We start from the raw sequence: 23,132 nt of genomic DNA on the forward strand, positions 1-23,132 counted from the left end.
GTGATGTCCAGGAGTAAAGGAAATAAACATTGTCGTCACCAGAACCTATGACACTGATTGTAGCATTAAAACATGAGCAAATATACTCAACAACATAGTTCAGATTAACTGCCAACTGAAAATGCATATGTTAAGAAACATTTATTTGAAGCTGTAAGTTTTCTGTTTGAATGAGTCTCATTAAATGTTTCAATAAACGTTTACTAGGACAAAATTGAAAGTGGGATCAACATTTATTATTAGAATACCTGCAGATTGCAACTGTTCTGAGGGCACAGTCCGAAACTCAAATGTGTTGATATCTTCATGAACTTCAATTAAAGCAACATCAACGTTAGGATCTTTAGAAGCTGACGTGAAAAGATGGGGGTTTCCAATCTTGTATACATGCGGGAAGTCTGCATGTATACATTTACCGCACACTTTATAGGAATGGCTTCCCTTATCAAATGCCTCGACTTCAATATCAGTACTTGGACGCTGCCCATTCCTCAACATCATCAATTGTTCAGATGAAAATACAACATGAGCACATGTTATCAACCCAACTTTACTATTGGGGAGATCTACAAATCCCCCGATACTCCCATTCATCAAACGCTTGATGTGTCCTCCTAATTCTAGTGATCTTCCAGCACCGAAGTAGCAGTATCCCTCCTGAACATCTACTTCCACGTCTCTGATTTTCTTTGGAAATTGTTCTTCTCCATAGGGAATATAGCCTTTATGTAGACAAAACAGACTGATACACAGTTTCTCGACAACTCTGTGCTTCCCCTTGGAATATCCCACTGATTTATATGGTGAGGCTGATATCATTGTGAGATTGGAGTGTTTCCTAAATAGTTCTCTTGCTTCACTTTCTGTGACTGTTGGCAATGGAGTTTTCTTTGAAACTGGAATTGATTTGAAAACTTGAGCTGCTTCATCCGACAGATGTGCGAGATTATAAAGGACAAGTTTGAATCCCATGACTTCATCTGGAATTTTATCGGTTATTTCTATACTTCCTTTGTATGACATGATCATCACCATCCGGGTTAGAATTCCCTGCCCGCACTCCCAACAGAAAGACAGAACAATGGCTTTATTTTGAAGGTTTGGAAATTTTCTCAAAATCATATTTCTCGATGTTTGTATGATTATGTCAATAATGAGAGGACTTATTCCTTTGGTACCTTCAAAAATTCTTTGCAACTGAATAACATGATCGAATATGTATGTCCTCACAATCGCAAAAGCCAGTAGATAATAATTACTTTCTATTGCACAGCGAATACTGTAATCAATAATTCCTGGAAGTTCCGTTGGCTTGAATTCCAAAATAGCCTCTTTTGCATAGATGGCAAACAAAATGGAAGAAACACTGCCCAATTGTGTAGATCGTGTTTTATTGAGGACTTTTGTGCAGTCTTTCATCCATTCTTGAAAGTCATTGACTCTGCGCCCATCGAATGGTTCAATATACTGATTGAATGGCTTCATAGTGATGCCAACATCAAGACCAGCACAGTCTAAATAATCAAGGTTACAAATCAATTCTCCATAATCCTTTTTTATGTTTTCCCTTCTCCAGAACTTGCAAGATTTCGTTTCGATATTCAGAGAATTAACCAGCGAATCAATTCGGATATCAACCTCCCCAATTTCTCTCAATTCTTCCACTTTTTTTCCAAACTTGATCATCTCTTCTGTCATGGTGTATGGATATTTCTTGGTTTTCCCTACAACCAGTAAAATGCACTGTTTATCTCGTGTTTAACAAATGCTAATGATTTAAACATTCAAAAGGCGATCAAAAGTGACAGTCAATATAACTATATAGTCTGTGAGCCGTACAAGTCACCCTTAATCATACAGTTGATGAGAATATTTGCATGTTAATTCATCTTTGTTAAATCAACTATTTGACTCGTGTACAGTGAATGAATTGTCTAAGCGTTTTACCTTTTAAGAATGAAACACACTTCTTTTTATCTTTCTGTGTCTTTCCCAGTCTACCCGAAGAGTGTGGTTGTGTCTTGCCATGTGATGGAATGGTAGGCTTATTGGTAGACCAGCTCCCTAAGAGAGAATAATTACATGTTTACTAAATACTTCTTACTCTGTTTACCTGATCTAGATATACATGTAGGGCCCACAGCGGGTGTGACCGGTTCATAGGGGATGCTTACTCCTCCTACACATCCTCGTACACACCTGATTGAACAGTTTTCTTTAATTCAGGTCAACATTTTATTCACTCTGATCCAATGAAGTGTATTTCTTTTTTTATTTTCATGCCTAGAATTGGTATATAGGGCAAGGTTAGAAAGCTAGCGAAAAAATTGCCCCATTTCCGAAAATTGCGGTATTTTCAATTCAAATACTATGTTTGACATTTGATAGAGAAGAGAGACAGTAAACACAGTGATAAGTTCTAAGTATATGTACTAGTTAGTAGACAGTATATATTAGTTTTAAGTGCAGAGAAAGAAATCTGGTACAGTTATTCTGCATATACTTTCCATACATTGGTAGTGATTGTCTTACATTTATCCATGAAGAGGGATCCTCAATAAATGAGTGTGGCCTGTCGATGTATGACATTTTCTGCTAATTAATGAAAAAAATACTCAACTTACCATGCTTACTGGTACCCTTCAATGGTTTTATTTCTTCTGAATGCGTTTTGCCCTCATCATACATATCATCAGATGTATCATCATCAGACATATCATCACCACTGCTTGTGTTCTCATGCTCTGATGAAAGCACATCTTGACCAGCAGAATCTAACCTGGCTTCTCCAAGTATTTCCAGTTTGGGTGTACTTAGTCCTGGATCCTACAATAAGCAAACATATCATATCCATTACTTAAACTGAGACCAACATGCTGTAATCAACATTTAATTGATATACAGTGGAATCCCGTTATTACGTTCCCCCTTTATTACGTTAGTCCGCATATTACGTTGGAATTTCAAAGCACAAAATCATTTCTTAACAAACTTATATAAAATAGACCTCGTTATTACGTTGTCCCAAGATGCCGGGACTCGGTATTACGTTGTAAAGATTCCGACAAAAACGTAATAAACCCCTAATTATTCAATATTGATTCTCAAAATAATAAGCCATTCACACCTTGGCTGCCCCAGGCAGTCACCATGTAAATTTCTTGGTCTGTTTGGGGATTAGAGACGCTTGACTGATCACCCTTTGATAGATCTAGGGACATCAATACAGGTGAATACCCTGTATCGAAGCCAGTGATAAGCAATTAAATGATGTTTATTTAGAAATTGTACTCAATAAAATTTTCTTCATTTTTCATATTTTGCTTTCGATATCAAAACTCTATTTACGGACATCATGTAGGACAAAATTTATCGTATCACAGTTGAAACAGCTTGGATAACGGCTTGGACATAGTTAGGTGAGAAAAGGTAGTGTTCAATTAAAACATTTGTCAGTTATTTCGACATAATAGTTTGGGTGTTGTTAGATTTCGTCCATAAATACGCCAATCAAACTGCCCAGTGTTATCGGTCGATTCGTGCAAGGCATTTAGCTCAGTGAACATTTTAAAATCTCTTGATATTTTTTTCTATCTGCACATGCTTTTAGTGCCATCATTTAAAGTTATAAATGTGATCTTAATATTCGTGCATTATCTTTTAAAAGTGAATTCCATTTGTTCTCCGTGTTTATCGTTGGTGAAAAAAGTGTGCAAGTGTTGGATATCACGTGCGTTTTGTGTCGTCGTTTTGTTGGGGGGTTTTTTTTTTTGCCTCTTCATGATTATCTCCCCTTTGAAGGAGACAGGGCTCTTCATTTGCCGTTCATCCAAGGATGATTTGTTTTAAGTTTGATTGAAATTGGCCCAGTGGTACTGGAGAAAATGAAAATTTGAAAAGTTTACGCAGACAGACGACAGACAAATGGTGATAAAAAAAAAGTTCACATGAGCCTTTAGCTCAGTTAAGTTTAAAACTTCATACATAAACATCTGGAGACAAACATTAAATGGACTCCTCAAATGTAAGGAAACACCTTGAATTTCATAAGATACACATTACTCACACTCTGTTGTGAATTGGAAAAATTCAATCTTTTGCCCAGGTCCAACGTACTAGCTGTATAGTGCATTTCCTCTTGTTTGAGAGGCCCCCTTTCCATTTTCCTCCTCTTCTCAATGACAGAATTGATGGACTGCAAATTAACATATAGAATTTCATACTATATTGTCTTTCATCAACTGTTGTCAGTTTAAGCCTGTAACTTGGCATGAAGTTAAAAACAAAACTTTCCTAAAATCTTTTCAATGAATTTTAACCAAACCTTATTTGCCTATTTTTAAGCAAATTTAGCTAATAATTTTATGCCCCGATCACACAGATGCATACTAAAATTTTAATTTTGCTTTGCATTAAATTTTATGCAAAGTAAAATAATGCACATTATACCAATTTTAACAAGCATTCTGAGAGTATTGCATAGCAATACATAGTCCCCTACCAGAAGCAAAAATTACTGGACTGCAACAATATTCAAAGTTCATTATGAGACCAAGGTTATGTTAAAAGGCAAGATTAGGAAACCAAGATAGGAATGGTTGGAAATCAACTACTATTTAGGTACAAAGATGAGACAAGGAAAACTTCAAAATCGATCTGTAACTTGTCATGGCTAAGCAATTATCATGATGTACTGAATATCAAATGAATATCTGCAAGCACATAAAAAATACTTCCGGAAAACTGATAATTCATACTATTTTTCTAAGTCCAAGGGCCATAACTTAGTGAACAAGATGTGTTTGTGAAACACAAATGCCCCTGATAATGGACAATTCCGAAGATGGCCAAGGTCACAAGGGCAAATATCTTTGTATCAGTAGAAATATCTTGTCAAAAGAAATGCTCATGTACAATATGAAAGCTCTAATATTTACCATTTAGAAGTTATGACCAATGTAAAAAAAAAAAGATAACGTAGGTCAAATATCAAGGTCAAAAGGTTCAATACCAACGGAAAGATCTTGTAACAAGGAATACGCATGTGAAATATCAAAGCTCTATCACTTACTGTTCAAAAGGTATTTGCAAGGTTAAAGTTTTCAAAAAGTACGTCAAACATCAAGGTCAAGGGGTCAAAAATGTTGGTACCCACGGAAAGGTCTTGTCACAAGGAATACTCATGTGAAATATCAAAGCTCTATCACTAACTGTTCAAAAGTTATTAGCAAGGTTAAAGTTTCAGACAGAATGACAGACAGGACAAAAACAATATGCCCCACGATCTTCGATCTCGGACGCATAAAAATCAACCGACCGAGACAAAACTCAAACTTGATCTGTACCTTGTTATGGAAAAGCAATGTATCAAATATCAAATGAATAGCTGTAAGCACATAAAAAAAGTCCAGAAAACTGACAATTCATGCTATTTTTCAAAGTCCAAGGGCCATAACTTAATGAAAAATCAATGGACCGAGCTGAAATTTGAACTTGATCTGTAACTTGCTATGCAAAAGCAATCTACTAATTATCAAATGAATATCTGCAAGAACAACCAAATAAAAGTTCAGAAAACTAATAATTCATGCTATTTTTCTAAGTCCAAGGGCCATAACTTTGTGAAAAATTAACGGACCTAGGCGAAATTCGAACTTGATCTGTAACTTGTTATGGCAAAGCAATGTACCAAATATCAAATGAATATCTACAATCATGTCATAAAAGGTCCGGAAAACTGATTTGCAGGACTGACGGACGGACGGACGGAGCACAAACCTAAAGTCCCCTTCGACTTCGTCGGTAGGGGACTAACAATAAATGTTTGTAAAACATATATGCCCCCCATGGTGCAAAATTGAAAAAAGTTATACACATGCATCATTTAATTGATAGCAGTGCCAATCCAATTCAAGTTATTGAGTAGACAATATATTCATACGTGCAAAGTGGATTGATCCTTGGCCTTTGACCTCAAAATCATTAGCGGTCATCTACTCCTTACGAGGGTTATCAAGATATTGTGCAGACATTATTTTACCATGCCCAGTTTGAGCCTTAACCTTTAACCATGTGACCTCAAAATCAATAGGGTTCATCTACTTAAGATGTACCAGTGTACAAGTTTGATATCCGTCAAGCAAAGACTTCTCAAAATATTGAGCAGACAGTTTATTTCTATGTTCAATTTCACTATTGACCTCTGAATCAATACGGGTCATCTACTCCTTACGATGTACCAGTGTACCAAGTTTGATGTCTGTCGAACAAAGGGTTCTCAAGATATTAAGGTAAGGTTTGCGACATTTTAACATGTAGTGAACAAAGTCATGTTGCGTATCAGTTTGTTCAGTAGGAATTCATCTTTCAAAAATTGACTATTTTAAAAAAAATTGCCTTTGTCGTTGTTTGACCAAATGGGCGGAATTTTATTATGCTTTACATTTTCGGGATTTTTGTACAAAACAGACTACGAGTGGTATAAAAACTACACAAGGCAAACTTATGGGGTAAAAGGCTGGTAGAGTTTTGAAACAGAATATCATCTATCAGATCATACTACTTGGTAAAGAAATTTTCTTTTAAAACACAAAAATAGCACTTATTGTATCTTAAAAGAAATTTAAATTGGTTGCCATGGCAACAAAAAATGCATATTGAGCAGCTTTACAAGGTCTACGTCAGAAAATTCCACTTTAGGACCATAAACAGTCAAGAAAGCATATAAAATTACAATCCACCGGGCTTTGTATCCATGGTAACAGATTAAAAAGAATTATTTCATTTATGTGAATTGTCAATTTGTTTTAGAAATTATAATTGTACAACTTTCAAAGGATGCATTGAGGATTTTCATGAACAAAATACAATTCCAGCCCAAAAATGATATTTAAATTCAATTGTCAAGTATTGTAGTATCACATTCATTAGAAATTAAGATGTTGCATTTTTTGTTTGTTTTTTCTAGATTCAATACAATGCAATATTTATATCTTCATTTACTGGCGGGTTTCCTTGGCCCCGCTTCGTCATAAATTATGTGTTTCATTAGCCCGAACCTGTCTTAAATACTACATCTTTGAAATAAATTCCCTTTTCTTGTTCCATAGCTTGATGTTTGTTTAAATAGTTGAACAGACGACTGTAACCTTCGCAACAATATAAAGGCCAATCAGTGGCGGATCTGGGGGGTGGGGGGGTGGGGGGTTAATTAATGTTTAGTTAGCAAAATTGACATTTAACAAATCTGTTTTGATGTTGACAAGATCCATGCCGTTATGCGGATGTTCCCGAGACAAAATTAAGATTATTTTAAGATATACTAGAGAAGACTCTTACGTGCACCGTGACATGAACAAAACAAAAGGTGGTTCAGCAGTCAGCGACAATTATTCGATTGTCGGCAGTCATGGTCTGTGCAGTACATACGTGTATGAGCAAGATTGCGGACTTCCACTGTAGCTGATTCTATGGTATAAAGTACTGGTTCAAGCTGACCAGATGACACAAACCATCTGTTAACGTTCAGATTGGCAATGCTGGTCTGGTACCTTGCTCTGAGGACATTCTGTAAGCATCTTCTGTTAGTGGCAAATGTGAGGCAGGTTGATTTGATGCTGGTGTAGATTTATTGTGCAGACTGTCTAGTAGGGGCCCTGCTACACTAGGTTTGTTGCAGAGAAGTTTGTCAAGTACTCAATCGATCGTTTGTAAAGAAGATTTTGATTGGTTTTCGAAAAACTCCCCGTCCAATCAAAATTACTTTGAGAAAAAAATAAATTTGTGCCCTAGTTGATCTCGCTTGTGTTTGCAACAATCAGCGGGAAACCAGTTTTGAAAAGAAATGGCTTCAAAGATGAGAGTCCGGTTTGATGCATCGTCGGTTACCCACAGGTGCCTCTAATTTATTATCTCCATCATCGGAGCGCGAGTGGACTCGAAACCGTGGTTTGTGACAATGGGTTTGATGATCATGATTGGCAACAAATCCTATTAAACATCAGATTTTTCGGTTGCGGTAGCTCAGTGCTTCGTAACTAGGAGGTCGTGACTTTGAGTCCCGCTCATGCCATAGCCGCATCAAACCCAAGAAATAAACATGGTTAGTGATTGATCCTTCGCCAAACGCTCGTCATTTACTAGATTTAGAAATGAGAATCATGGGTCTTTCGGATGCGACCTTAAAAATGGAGGTACTCTGTTGTAGCAGGCATTGACACGTTAAAGAACCCTCACTGCTATGGCCCTGAGTGCTCAGCATACATTGTAGGCCTAAATTTGTGATACTTCACCTGCAACTTGTGACGTCTCAATTATCGACGGGATGAAAAACAATCAAACTATAACAACAGCAAACAACACATTGCAACACAGGAACGACCGAAAAGAATTCCAAAACAGTTGACTTCAGTCATGATAATTAAGCTGAAGAATTGAAAAATAAAAAGTCAGTTAAATTTAAAGTTTTGAGTTTATTTTGCAGCATTGCTTCATATGTATTTAGGGCCTAAAGTTTTCATGGAGTTAGGTCACAGTGGCCTGTATTTTTGTATCATTTAGGCCCTCTGTCCCATCAAATTGCATTCCAATCTGAATCACTGGTGATGTTGCAGGGATTTCAGCATTCAACAGTCTCGTTTAAATTCAGTATTTTACAAATTCTATAGTTGTTATAACGAACTAGTTCGTCAATACAGCCAATTATTGGGCCAAATGCTGTCCGACGTGTTTCATACAGATTGTTAGGCTGTTCTTAGCACACTGATTTTGGCTACAGATAACTCCGTTTACCTGATCAAGATATAGGGCTCACGGCGGGTGTGACCGGTCAACAGGGGATGCTTACTCCTCCTAGGCACCTGATCCCACCTCTGGTGTGTCCAGGGGTCCGTGTTTACCCACTCTCTAATTTCTATTCTTTATAGGAGTTATGACATTGGTCACTGTTTGTTATCTTCACCTTTCATTTGCTTCCACGTCCAAAGGTTGTCAGTGAATGGATGTCCTTTCCAACATGTTCCTGCAGTTTTGTGTCAGCAACACGCTTTCCTATTTGGTATAAACTGATTGCATGTGCTGTCACATTCCACAAGTACATGTGCTGCTGGGAGACTTTCAAAGAACTTCACACTAAGTTCTGCCACAATGGAATGGACAGGGATGTAAAGTTGCTTGTCGACTGTTATGGCCTGCCAGTATGTACACAAAATCAGTGAGCATGTCATCACTGCAATATCATAATAATGCCACAAATATATGTTTGTTTCCTGAGTTCCATGTACCTGGACTCAAAGCTGCTGACTTGGATTTGTTTCTGACCAAATTTTCGGACAAAAATTATTTCCGGATCGGAATGCGTTTTGATTCCGATCCGTGTTAGCTTCTAAATCAACCAATAATAACAATTTTAAACCTTACCTATCTACTTGGAATTTTTGCTTTGGTAACAGGAAACAAAAATATATTTCATTTTTGGCCCAACAGCACCAAAACATCAGTATCATCACTTTCGAACAACCAGTTGATCATGAGTGGAAGACAGGTCGATGGCATGAAGCAGCATTCTTGTATCCGCTTCTTCTTGGGAACTGAAAAGGCTTGGAATGGTAGCTGCCTCTTTGGATGTGACAAGTTTAGCTATATGTCCTTCATGAAACCCTCCAGCACGAATTATCCCACCTCTGGTTTGTCCAGGGGTCCGTGTTTGCCCAACTATCTGTTTTGTATTGCTTATAGAAGTTATGAGATTGATCACTGTTCGTTATCTTCACCTTGCATTCTATGATTTTCTAATGGCATACTGTGTGCAACACTGACAATGTGGTCAGAGACAAAGGTAACACGGACAGCTATGTTTCCTTATATCTTCAGGAATCGTTGGTAATTCTGAACCTGACGATTTGCTTGGATAACGTATTTAGCTTGCTCTGTTTCTCCACGCCTGTTTCGTTCAGCTGCCTTCACACTAAGATTTTGGTCATATCTGTCAAATTCAACAGCCACTGATTCTATACCTTGATTTCTGTTAAAGGAGTTCATCATCAACTTCAGCAAGACACCAGCAAGGTCGAGAAATGTGACAAATAGTGTCCTCAATTCCTTGTATAAATGACATTTCATTCAGTATGTATGCTGATGATACAATTCCACTGAATTGGCCAGTATTGCAATATATTGATGCCTCTAGCTTCTTTGCTGGGCCTGACTTCGTTAACCTAACATGGTTACGTCAACGAACGAAATCATTTGAAGCTGTGAGTTTTCGGGTCGTGTGTGGCTTTAATGAATATTTGAAGGTATGTTTGGACACAAGTATAGTAGGAAAATATGTTCAGAATACAACGATATCGGACCTCAACCGTGCGCAGCTTTTTGTGCGCCGTAAATCGAAGGTTTTTATAAGGGGTGGATCTGTAGCTCTCTGTTCCGTCACAATATTTTTTCAGAGAGCTACAGTTCTGCAGCTTGTAATTTTCTAGTCCGTTCATCTTATCTGATCACCTGGAATTACCTAAATTGACTAAATCCGCGCGAGAAAGTGGGCGGGCTGTAATCGGCCAATGAAAACTCTTGTTGTATTACACCAAACGTGTCATTCAAACTGTTCAATCGTCTCATTCAATTGTGTCGTCACACAATGCAATACTATATCAGGTAAAGCGTTCTAATTCAAAGGTGAATTGCAATAAAAGGAGTTGCGAATTAAGGTACTTGCATGAAATAAATCTAAGTCCAAGGAACCTAACTCCTTCAAAAGTAGTGGTGCAACATTTCCCTTGCAATAAGCACATCTACACATTGTGATTCTTCGTTGGACCAAGTTTCATCAAAATCCCCCAAAGGGTCTAGCAGGAGTTGCGAAGAAAAGGTACTTGCATAAAATAAATCTAAGTCCAAGGGCCCTAACTCCTTCAATAATAGTGGTGCAGCATTCTCCTTGCAATATGCACAGCTCCACATTGTGATTTTTCTTTGTACTAAGTTTCATCAAAATATCCCAAAAGGGTTTAAGAGGAGTTGCGAAGACAAAGTTCAAGGTATTAGTATTTTGAAGGTCATAGTTTTTCGTCATTTATACAGAGAACACATTTTCCTAGTCCGGAAAGCAGAATTCCACTTTAAAGAGTAGAAAAATCATGTTTATCTCCAGATGACTAACACACACCCTAGAGAGATTTCTCTGTACTCACCTTGGACTTCTTCCTCTTTTTCACCTCCTTTTCTTTAATTTGCTGCTCCTGGAAAATTTAACAGAAAATCATGTCCTTATATATTCATTAATTAAACTGAACTGATTAATGTGCATCACATTTCTAGAACTAGTAACTTGGACTGTTAATTAATTTTCTTTAATGATGACATCTTAAAGTAATTCTTGTTGTTGGGCTAACTTACTTCATGGCATTTCATTTTCAGATTTTGCTCTAACCTGTTTGATAGAAAATAGAATAGCTAGGTCACACAGATTTAAAGACCATGATGAAAAATAAAAATTCATTCATAAAACTACATGCATGATCAAATGAGAGAAATGCTAACAAAACATGGGAGAATCTCTAGATTTTGAAATTAAATGTCCATCTTCAAGAGGAATCGAATAAATCAAATATGTTAAGTGAGGCTTGACTACTGTACAGTAGTACGGCATAAATGGGTTCGCAAAATGGTCGACGTTGTAAACTCTTGCATGCGTTCTGCGTATTACAGAATGAGATACAAGATATATTCGTTGTTATCCTGAATACAAAAAGTGTCCCCTGTATTTTGTAGTTATTCTCTACTTCTGTTTCATTGAGGTTTTGAAATATCGTCTGCATAACAAAATGGCACCGCATGGGAAGGAATTGTCAAGAGAGCAGAAATATATCATTGATGGATTTTCGAGTTATAAAATTGAGGAAATAACGGGGATAAACGGCAGAACAGTTAAGAAATTTCTGAAACGTGTGAAAGAAAGGGGCAACATAGAAAACTTACCCCGAGGTGGAAGCAGGAGAAAAACAACACCGCGTGATGACAGAATCCTCTTTCGTAGCATAAAAAACCGGCATCAGACTTTAAAAAGATGTTACAAGCAGATTTAATGCGAGGACAGGATTCAATGTATCAACCAGAACTGTAAGTAGGCGATTATTCGAAGAAGGCTATAAACGGTGTGTTGTTTCCAAGAAAATAACAGTTTCGCGTGTGAATCGGGAGAAAAAGACTAGATTTTGTCAGCAAAACTTACACTGGACAGTTGAAAACCACTGGTCTTCCATCATTTTCAGTGATGAGACTAAAATTAAACTTGGTCGGGACAATAAAATTTATGTTTGGAGGAAATCAGATGAAAGATTACGCCCCGAATGTTTAGGACTCCGCAGTGACAGAGAGACGCAGTGTCGAGCTTCTGTTATGTTTTGGGTTGTATATCTTACTATGGTGTTGGAACTTTAAAAGCTGTGAATGGTAACATGAACAGTGAAAAATATATTAAAGTTCCTGATGAATGTCTCTAGCCAGTTGTTGCGCGACACTTTACAAATCGCTGCTGGATTTTTCAAGAGGACAATGCTTCTTGCCACGTATCTTTGTGCCCAAATCAGTGGAAGCAGGGCAATGATATCAGTACACTTCCATGGCCTCCACAGAGTCCAGACATTATCATTATTGAAAATGTTTGGAAAGTGTTAAAATTTTGGGTACAGAGACGGACAAATGAGATCCAAAATGCCAATGACCTGGAGAGAGTTGTCCGTGATATTTGGAGTGGCCTCCCTTTACATTATATTCGGAGTCTTTATAACACTCTTCCCAGGAGAATTCGCGGTCTAAGTGTGTTACGTACCCGAGGCCATATTACAAAGTAATAACTCCATTTGGGAAGGGAATTTTCTGTTATTGATACAAAACAGACGCTTAGAGAATAGTCCAGGTGTTCTTGCGGTTGAAGTGACGGCAGCCCATTTTGCGAACACATTTATGTCGTACTACTGTACATCACATCTTACATAAAAATAAGAAATGTTTGTGAAACATGTGTCCCCCAAAGCTGTGCCATTAGTACTTGTGAAAATGTTTATATTACCACAGTGAGAGCAGGAAAGTGTGAGGGGGTACAAGTAAACTGTCAATATGTTGCTTCTTTATCATATTTCGTCAAATTATGGTGAATGGTTAATGATGAATATTTTTTAATGTTGAGTAGATATCAATCGCATGTGTACCCTTCTAGTTGACATCAAATACATGTAGTATACCACTGCATTTGATGATCTTTCACACTGAAAATCACTAGAAGTCTCTAATACCAGCGATCAACCCTGCACGCATGGAATATCATCACTAATCAAGAAAAAGCTTCTCAAGATATCAATTGTTTAATGTACTGCATTGCATCTACTGACTTTTCACCTTCTGATTTAGACTTGAAAATCATTAGGGGTCATCTACTACTGATAACCAACCCACATATGAGCAAGAAATGTTTGTAAAACATATATGCCCCCCCCCCCCTCCTTTCAGTGTTTCAAAACTGAACTAGAAAACTGACAAACTGACACGGTCAGCAAGGGCCCTGCTGGTTTATGAGACTGATGCAAATGTAAATTACTTCTGTTCGACACACACTCAAACACAACATAGTGCAACTAAATCTCCTTGTAAGGGGACTCAAAATGGATAACTGGTACAAAATATGGTACATACTATTCGAAAAGGATTATGAATTTGACGTATTGATGTCTAGGAAAAGGAAATTCTGACATCGGGGATCTAAGTGTTCACTTTTCAAACACATTTGATAGAAATGTTCTACATTCTTAAAAATAGAAATCTATAGAATATGTCTTTACATATATATATAAGGTGAGACAATTTCCCTGATTCCTAGCAGAGACATACCATGCATGCACTAAAAAAAATCATATGCAAATATCAAATTACTCGCATAGAAAATGTGGACCTTATCATCAACAAGCGCAGTGAAACATGCCGTATCAAGATTGTCACCAACCAAAGTTCAGTAAAAGTAATGAATAAGGTACATTTATTTTGTATCTATTTTGTGACTTTCTTTATTAAAAGAAACAGTTCTCAAAGTGGAACGTATAATTAGTACATAATTCAATAAAGTAGTTTCAATTTGCAACCAGATATAAGAAATTTAATTTCGTATTCTGATCCCAATCGAGAGTTGTTGACTGGGAATGACGTGTTAATTGAAAATACATGTAACATCAAGCATTTTTTATATCACATTAAAAAAGAACAAAATGTGTTTGTGAAACACAAATGCCCCCATAATGGTCAATTCCAAAGATGGCCAACGTCACAAGGACAAATATCATAGTACCAGTAAAACGATCTTGTCACAAGAAATGCTCATATACAATATGAAAGCTCTAATATTTACCTTTTAGAAGTTATCACCAATGTCAAATTCTTTAAAAGTAGGTCAAACTCCAAGGTCAATGTCACAAGGTCAACAATTGTTGTACCCACAGAAAGGTCATGTCACAAGAAATACCCATGTGAAATATCAAAGCTCTAGCACTCAATGTTCAAAAGTTATTAGGAAGGTTAAAGTTTTTAAAAAGTAGGTCAAACTCCAAGGTCAAGGTCACAGGGTAAAACATTTTGGAACACACGGAAAGGTCTTGTCACAAGGACTATTTTTTGTAAATTTTCTATATCAATACAATACATATCATAATTCAAATTGAATTATATCCCTTAGACAGTGGTAAATAGTCATAATAAGAAAGATGATATACAAACAGACAAAGTGACATAACCCCAAAATCTATAGGTGTCTTCCTCTTATTATAAAGTATTTCTGTACAAAATTTGAAAACTGTACAATGAAAACCGTTTGAGTTATCGTATCACAAAGAAAGTGTTGATGGACAGATGGACGAATGGACAATGTGATTACTCTAGGGCTTCCCGTATTTCATGCGGGGCCCTAAAAGGGGTTATACACATGCATCATTTAATAGTAGTGCTAAAACAATTCAAGATATTTGGCAGACAATATTTTCCCATGTCCAGAATGGATTGACCAGTGGCCTTTGACCATAAAATCAGTAGATTAGTTGTATACTCCTTATCCTGTACCAGTGTACCAAGTTTGGTGTCTCAATCAAGGAAATGATTCTTGGAATATAGGATACAATATATCACTATGTCCAGATTAACCCTTGACCTTTGACCATGTGAACCCAAAATTAATAACTCTGATCTACTCCTTAAGATGTATCAATGTACCAAGTTTGATGTTGTCAAGTAAAGGGTTCTCAAGATATTGAGGGGACAGTATCTTCCTATGCCAGTTTTGACCCTTGCCCTTTGACCATGTGAACCCAAACTAATAGGGGTCATGTATCAGTGTACTAAGTTTGATGTCTGTTAAGCAAAGGGTTCTTAAGATATTGTGCATACACTATCACTATATGTCCAGAGTGGATTGACCCTTGACCTAAAAAATAAAGTGCACCACCACGGTACATGATACGCCCGTCACATATTGTTAACAGTATAGATTGTACCCATTAAAACATTTTTTTATATCACCTAAATGTCACAGTGACCTTAAAGTAGGATGCGACACACCTTCTACCTAAGATGCATTAGTTGACCAATTTTGGTGATTCTAGGTCTAATAGTTTTCAAGTTATGAGCCGGACAAGTTTTTGCCATATATGGCCATATCTGCTTAATGAAAAGTCACAGAGACCTGGTTTTAATGTGCGACACACCTTCTACCCAAGATGTATCTACAGACAAAGTTTGATGATTCTAGGCCTGTAGTATTTAAGTTACGGGTCGGACACGAAAAAGCTAACAGACGGATATCTTCTTAATGAAAAGTCATTGATCTGGTTTTAATGTGTGACACACCTTCTACCCAAGATGTATCTACAGACAAAGTTTGATGATTCTAGGCCTTGTAGTATTTAAGTTACGGGCCGGACACGAAAAAGCTAACAGACGGACGGACAGATAGACAGACAGACAGACGGACGGACATGAACGCCATACCATAATATGTCCCGTCTTAAGAGGGGCGTATAAAAACAAGAGGTCCACAGGCCTTATTGTTCACCTTAATACTAGTGAAAAAGTATCACTACTTCCATGGGCTAGAAAATATTTCCTGTTCTGAATATCTAAGCTAAATTCTAATGTTCAGCAACATTATAAACAAGATGTGTTTTTTAAACTTCACTGCCCTCAAAAGTGCATACACTGATGAAAGGCTTTATATATAATAGGTGTATTAACATTAAAGGGACTGATTCACGATTTTACCAAAATTTTGTTTTTCACTTTTAATGATCAAAATCTACTGTCTAATGTATTTGAAAGATTTCAAATCAAAATTAAGGTTATACATCATCACAGAAGCTCATTTTAGAGAGTTTATTATCTGTTTAGTAAACAAAGATTGCGGTATGCTATTGTTTACGAAATTTTCAAAAGAAATGGATATCGATCTAAGTTTATTATATTTTTCACATTTCAAGCATTTTGGGGGTAAAATGTGTCATCTAAAAGTTAAAATTTGTGATTATGCAAAATTAAGATGAATTATATTACAAAATCAATATTTCACCTGATTGTTTGTTTGCATAAAAAGACTCGAGTCTTTGTTTACATAACACAGATTTAAGGCTAAAATATGGCTTTCATTCTTGCATTCAGAAGGTCAAAATTTTGGCAGTCAACATTAATGAGTTATATTTTTAATGTTTAACATCAAAAATGAAAAATATTTTGATCAAAATTCGTGAACCAGTCCCTTTAAAACATCAAAAGATATGACTAATTTGGACTCATCCTAAAGTCATAACCCTGGGTTTAGAAATTTACCATTTTTGTACATCCTTTTCTGCTATTCCTAAGGATGCATTTAGATTTTATACAGTATCAGCAAACTTACACATACTTATTATACCCCAAGTTTGGACCCACCCTGGCATCAGAACCCTTACTCTGGAGAAAATTAGATTTACAATTTTGGTAAAAGACTACCTGCTCTATCCATTTAGCACTGTATACCAAGTTTGATCTAGCCCTGGGGTCAGAACACCTACCCCGGGGATCATGAAATTTACAATTTATGTTCCCCCTTGTTCCAAATATGCTTCATACTAAATTTGAAAAGAATTGAAATGATAGCTATCAAGAAGAAGTTAAAAATGTCTATTGTTCACACATTTGATAACTGACCATTTTGACCCCACCCCGATACCAAAACCCCTACACCTGGGATAATCAAATTTACAATTTTGGTAAAGGACTACCTGCTCTTTCTATATATCTATTTAGTATCAATATAGTATCAACAGCACTAAAGATGTTATTTAAGTGTTTTACAAATAAACACTATATAAAAAGTTAGGACCCGCCCTGTGGTCAGAACCCCCACCACGGAGATCATGAAATTTATGATTTTCGTTGAGGCCTTCCTGCTCTATATCACTATGCATTTAGTTTTTCTTACACATGTGCGGTTCTTTAGAGGAATATTTTCAAAAATTTGTCAATTTTGGGCAGTTTTTGCCCTGCCCCAAATGCCCCGGGGTGCTGGCGTCTGAAATTTTTACAATTTATGTTCCCCTTGTCCCGATGATGCTTCATACCAAATTTGAAAAGAATTGGACTGGAAGTTATTAAGAAGAAGTTAAAAATGTTCAATTGTTAATGCACGATGACGGACAACAACCAATTGCAATAGGTCACCTGAGTTTAATCAGGTGACCTAAAAAAAATAGAGGGTCATCTTCTACTCATAAACAACTCACTTATGAAATATAACTATGATCAAATGAATGGTTCTCAAGATAATGAGCAGATAGCATGCTCCTCTTCTTTGAAGGGGGCATCAATATCATAACTGAGCAAAAGCTTCTCAAAATAATGGAATTACACCAACTGTATAGAGTGACACACAGTGAACTTTGAATATTTGACCGAAAAAATCATTATGGGTCATCTACTACCAATGACTAACCCCTGAATGAAATATAATCATTATCAAAGAAAAGGTTCTCAAAATGTAAGGTGGACACCAGTTCTACAGAGTAATGCATTGCACCCAGTGACCTTTTAAACTGAAAATAAATAAATAGCGGTCATCTACTCCTTCGGATGTACCAGTGTACCAAGTTTGATGTCTGTTAAGGTAGCTCACTACACTGAAGCTTATACTCTGTATGACATTACGTCACAAGATGCCGATTTAAATGTTTTATGAAATTATTTGTATCCATCGATTTCTTTGTCTATCATCGTAGCTCAGTGATTAAAGCACTGGGCTGGTGAACTGCAGATCTTGAATTCAAAACCGCTAGAGTCTTTTATTCATATGTGTCGAAATAATTCTTATTGAAAATTATGTTTTTATCCACATTTGTATATTTTCTATCTTTTTTGCATATACTGCATACTTATAATACATATCTTTTATGATGAAAACAATTCGTACTGATTTGAGAAACTATTTAAGGAAAGGCTTTTTACAATATTGAGCAGACAGTATCTTCCTATGTTCAGAGTGGATTGACCCTTGACCTTTTGACCTGAAAATCAATAGGGGTCCTCTTCTACTCATAACAAAACTACATATTAAAAGTGAATGGTTATCAGGATAAATATCAAACAACATGTGGTTTATCGACATATTAACCAACAGGTGCAAAGTAATATGCCCCACTTCTTTGAAGTGGGCAGAAAAATATGACTACAAATTACACTTTCGATACTGACAACCATACAAGTTATGGTAAATCTGTATAAGTCTCATTAAATCTCTCCTGAACTTGACTATTAATTAAGTGCATAAGATGGAGTGAAAACATGAACTTGAAAGTGTGATTCCCCAAAACTTGGAAACTTACTGTTGCTTTTTGAAACGCTTTTTATAGTTGGGCCCCTTCAATGCTTCAACTTCATCCTCAGGTTCCTCGGGAATTTCACAGCGACTAAAAATGAACAAAGTTATAAGACCGTCTCTCAATGTAACCATAAATCAAAGCCTTCCCAAGTCAGATTTTATGGAATACAACATACAATGGGTTCATTTTCCTGATTGGTTTTGTCATGCAATTGTAATTTGAAGGTGTCCTAGCCTTATCAACTTTTAGAGGGTTTATGAATTCAAGATTTGAGCATAATTTTTTTCCCCCAGATATAGTCCCTCCCATTTTGAAAATTTCAAGATAAAATTTGACTCACTTGAATGAGGCATCTGGGTTCATGTAACAGTACCAGTTCTCTGGAAGGTCCACTTTACTAGAGCCCGCCGGAAGCCTCCTCCACTTAAGACATTCATCACAATGGACCCACAGCCAGTCAGGGGCCACATCTCTATAAATAAAAATGTACCACATTAGTTTTAAGCTCATATCTATATCATATAATATAGAGCCATCCCCACTTTAAGTAGTATTGGACATTTATTACGCTGAGCCTAAAGCCAGTAAGGGGTCATCACTCTACAAATAGGAATAAATATATAACACTAGACTCATCTATTTAGGGAGGTTACCACTCTATGAGCAGAATCTTTATCTTAGAATACCGTCACTCTATAAATGACAATGGACATTTATTACGCTGGGCCGAAAGTCAATCCGAGGCAGTTACTCTATAAACAGTAACAGTCATTTATCACACTTGGTTCATATCTATCATGGGAACACCATACCGGTGAAGGGCTGCAAAATTTAGGCCTATGCTTCGAGCTTATGGCCATTGAGCAGGGAGGGTACTGAGGACCTATTCTAACCCGGACCCCCACGGGGATATAAGGGTAGATAAATAATTTTAATTAGTTACCCTCAGCCTGAAAACTATAAAAAATACTGCCCGAATTGCTTTCATTTATTCACAGCTGGGCAGTGATATTTAAATCCAGAAATGTGCTCTTTCTACAACTTGAATTTGATAAAGTAGCATAGTCCGAATTTTGACAATTTTTTTCCACCCTGTAAAAACGCTGTTAAATCATCGCACGTACGTATTTATGAGGCTGTATAAAATGTCATGCATTATTTCACCTGTTTCAACCAGAATTATTTGATTTTGAATTGATGTTTACAAACAACCGTCACTCGGCCATTTCTAGAATGCATGAATCAAGTGAGTTCCGTGACAAGTTCAGATTTTCAGATCATCGGTGGTCTTACCTGTATAAGGCTGTGTATTTTGTTACGATAGTACCGTGTCATAAGTTTAAGAGAAATAAAAATATCAAATACCTCTAAGTAATTCATTGTTTTACACTCTTTCAGCCTTAAAGTAAGACAGGTGCATCTGAGTTATATACATTATGTTGAGATTCCCCTTACGCGAGTGGGGCTATTTATAGACGCCTAACAGACAATATATAATTTTTGTGTACCCGCTATATCTATTTTTAAAATAATTTCATCGCTGTTTTATTTTACATGCAAATGTTTTCAAGCATGTATTAAGTGAAAGTTAATAACTTTAAAAACTACTTAATATGCTTTAAAGTAATTCTGTAGAAAAATAATACATAGAACTTGGAGCATACAGCTTTCTAAAAGTGGATAAAAGAGACTGAATGCCTGACATTAAGAGAGAGAGAGAGAGAGAGGGCGTTGAAATGTGTATTCTTTGTCCATTGAAATCCAAATAACAGGAACAAGAGGCCCATGGGCCACATCGCTCACCTGAGTCACCTTGGCTCATATTTAAAGCTTTTCCCTATATATTCGCATGTAAAATTTGATCCCTATTGTGGCCCCAACCTACTCCCGGGGGCCATGGTTTTTTCAAAATTGAATCTGGACTATGTCAGGATCCTTTCATATGAATGTAAACTTTTCTGGCCCTGTTATTTTTCAGAAGAAGGTTTTAATGATTTTCCCTATATATTTGTATGTAAAACTTTGATCCCCTATTGTCGCCTCATCTTAGCCCCTGGGGCCATGATTTTAATAAACTTGAATCTGCACTATGTCAGGAAGCTTTCATGTAAAAGAATTTCAACCTTCCTGGCCTTGTAGTTCTATAGAAGAATAGTTTCCCTATGTATTTGTATGTAAAACTTTGATCCCCTATTGTGGCCTCATCCTAACCTAGGGGGCAATGATTTTAACAAACTTGAATCTGCACTATGTCAGGAAGCTTTCATGTAAATTTCAGCTCTTCTGTCTCTAGATTTTTAAATCACACCACCCTATTTTTGCATTTTTGTGATTATCTCCCCTTTGAAAGGGGCATGACCTTTCATTTGAACAAACTTGAAAGCCCTTCAGCCATGGATGCTTTTGGCCAAGTTTGGTTATAATTGGCTCAGTGGTTCTGGAGAATAAGTCAAAAATGTAAACAGTTTATACCACCTTCACACTCATGGATTTTTCTTACAAGTCCTTATATATCTCTGACTCGAAGGCAATCGCAAACATTCGTAAATCACTCGTCAGTATCCGTTAATAACTCGTCACAACTTGCGCACACTCGTAAGGATCCGTGAAAGTAGGGGCAAATTTTTTGACATGTCAAAAAAAAATTCACGATTGTCCACGGATTTCATTTTCCATAAAAACCAGTAAATAACTTGTAACAATCCATAAGTATCGTAAACTGATCGGAAGAACACGTAAACTGCTCGTAAGAATCCGTAAAACACTCGTAAAGTTGGGTTTTCTTACGAATCTTTGCGGTTAGTTTAAAATATGTTACGGATAGTTTACAAGTTGTTTACGGATTATTACGAATGCCTGTAATTGATATTTACGATTTCATTCACATCCAGTTACAATCACTTTACGGATTGTTCAGAGTCATTACGAGCGCTTTACGTATAGACACGATTGCTTTACGAGTACATACTTAAACTTTACGATTAATACCACCTTCACACTCACAAATTTTTCTTATGAGTCCTTATGGATCTCCGACTTGTAGTCAATCGCAAGCATTCGTAGATCACTCGTCGGTATCCGTGTCTAAATCGTAACAATCCGTGTACTTATACAGATTTGTGGAATTCCGTAAGAAAAATCTGTGAATGTGAAGGTACCATTACAGACAGACGATTGATAACAGGCATAATTTTTATATGACTTCATTAAATTGAAAACTTCATAATCTAGGTTTCAATTGTAAACAAGAGGCACATGGGCCAATTCGCTCACCTGAGTCACCTTGGTCCATATCAGAAGACTTTCTATATATATTTGCATGTAAAACCGTAGTCCTTATTATGGCCCCAACCTACCCCTGGAGGCCATAGTTTTTGCAAACTTCAATCTACACTATGTCAGAAAGCTTTCATGTAAATGTCAACTTCTCTGGCCCAATGGTTCACGAGAAGAAGATATTTGAAGATTTTTCCTATATATTTGTATGTAAAACTTTGATCCCCCCCTTGTGGCCCCATCCTACCCCCAGGGGCCATAATTTGAACAAACCTGAATCTGCACTATATCAGAAAGCTTTCATGTAAATCTCAGCTTTTCTGGCTCAGTGGTTCTTGAGAAGATTTTTTTTAAAAAAATTCCCATATATTTATATGTAAAACTTTGATCCCCTATTGTGGCCCCATCCTACAACAGGGGGCCATGATGTGAACAAAATTAACTCTGCTCTATGTTAGGAAGCTGTTTATGTGAATATCAGCTTTTCTGGCTCAGTGGTTCTTGAGAAGAAGAGTCTTAAAGAATGTCCCTATATATTTGTATGTAAAACTTTGATCCCCCCTTGTAGCCCCATCCAACCCCCTGGGGCCATGATTTGAACAAACTTGAATCTGCACTATGTTAGAAAGCTTTCATGTAAGTATCAGCTTTTCTGGCACAGTGGTTCTTGAGAAGAAGATTTTTAAAGATTTTTCCTATATATTTGTATGTAAAACTTTGATCCCCTATTGTGGCCCCATCCGACCCCCGGGGGCCAGGATTTTAACAATTTAGAATCTGTACTATATCAGGAAGCTTTCATATAAATCTCAGCTTTTCTGGCACAGTGGTTCTTGAGAAGATTTTTAAAGATTTTTCCTAAATATTTGTATGTAAAACTTTGATCCCCTATTGTGGCCCCATCCGACCCCTGGGGGCCAGGATTTTAACAATTTAGAATCTGCACTATATCAGGAAGCTTTCATATAAATCTCT

The 23,132-nt window shown here is 36.7% G+C and overlaps 1 protein-coding gene across 5 annotated transcripts in view; it reads right to left on the bottom strand.

The window, feature by feature from the left end:
• LOC125665437 (uncharacterized) overlaps window positions 1-23,132 on the bottom strand; it is a 79,539-nt gene that overhangs the window by 3,918 nt on the left and 52,489 nt on the right. For all 5 annotated transcript variants that reach the window (XM_056151420.1, XM_056151421.1, XM_056151422.1 and 2 more), the window contains 8 exons: window positions 19,222-19,353; window positions 18,885-18,968; window positions 11,395-11,428; window positions 11,190-11,237; window positions 4,067-4,195; window positions 2,625-2,826; window positions 1,948-2,064; window positions 249-1,724 (listed from right to left, as the gene is read on the bottom strand). In XM_056151420.1, the coding sequence (XP_056007395.1) occupies window positions 249-1,724; window positions 1,948-2,064; window positions 2,625-2,826; window positions 4,067-4,195; window positions 11,190-11,237; window positions 11,395-11,428; window positions 18,885-18,968; window positions 19,222-19,353 (2,222 nt within the window). The remainder of the gene's footprint in view (window positions 1-248; window positions 1,725-1,947; window positions 2,065-2,624; window positions 2,827-4,066; window positions 4,196-11,189; window positions 11,238-11,394; window positions 11,429-18,884; window positions 18,969-19,221; window positions 19,354-23,132) is intronic.

This window comes from Ostrea edulis, chromosome 10 (assembly GCF_947568905.1).
Source record: "Ostrea edulis chromosome 10, xbOstEdul1.1, whole genome shotgun sequence".
Taxonomy (NCBI): domain Eukaryota; kingdom Metazoa; phylum Mollusca; class Bivalvia; order Ostreida; family Ostreidae; genus Ostrea; species Ostrea edulis.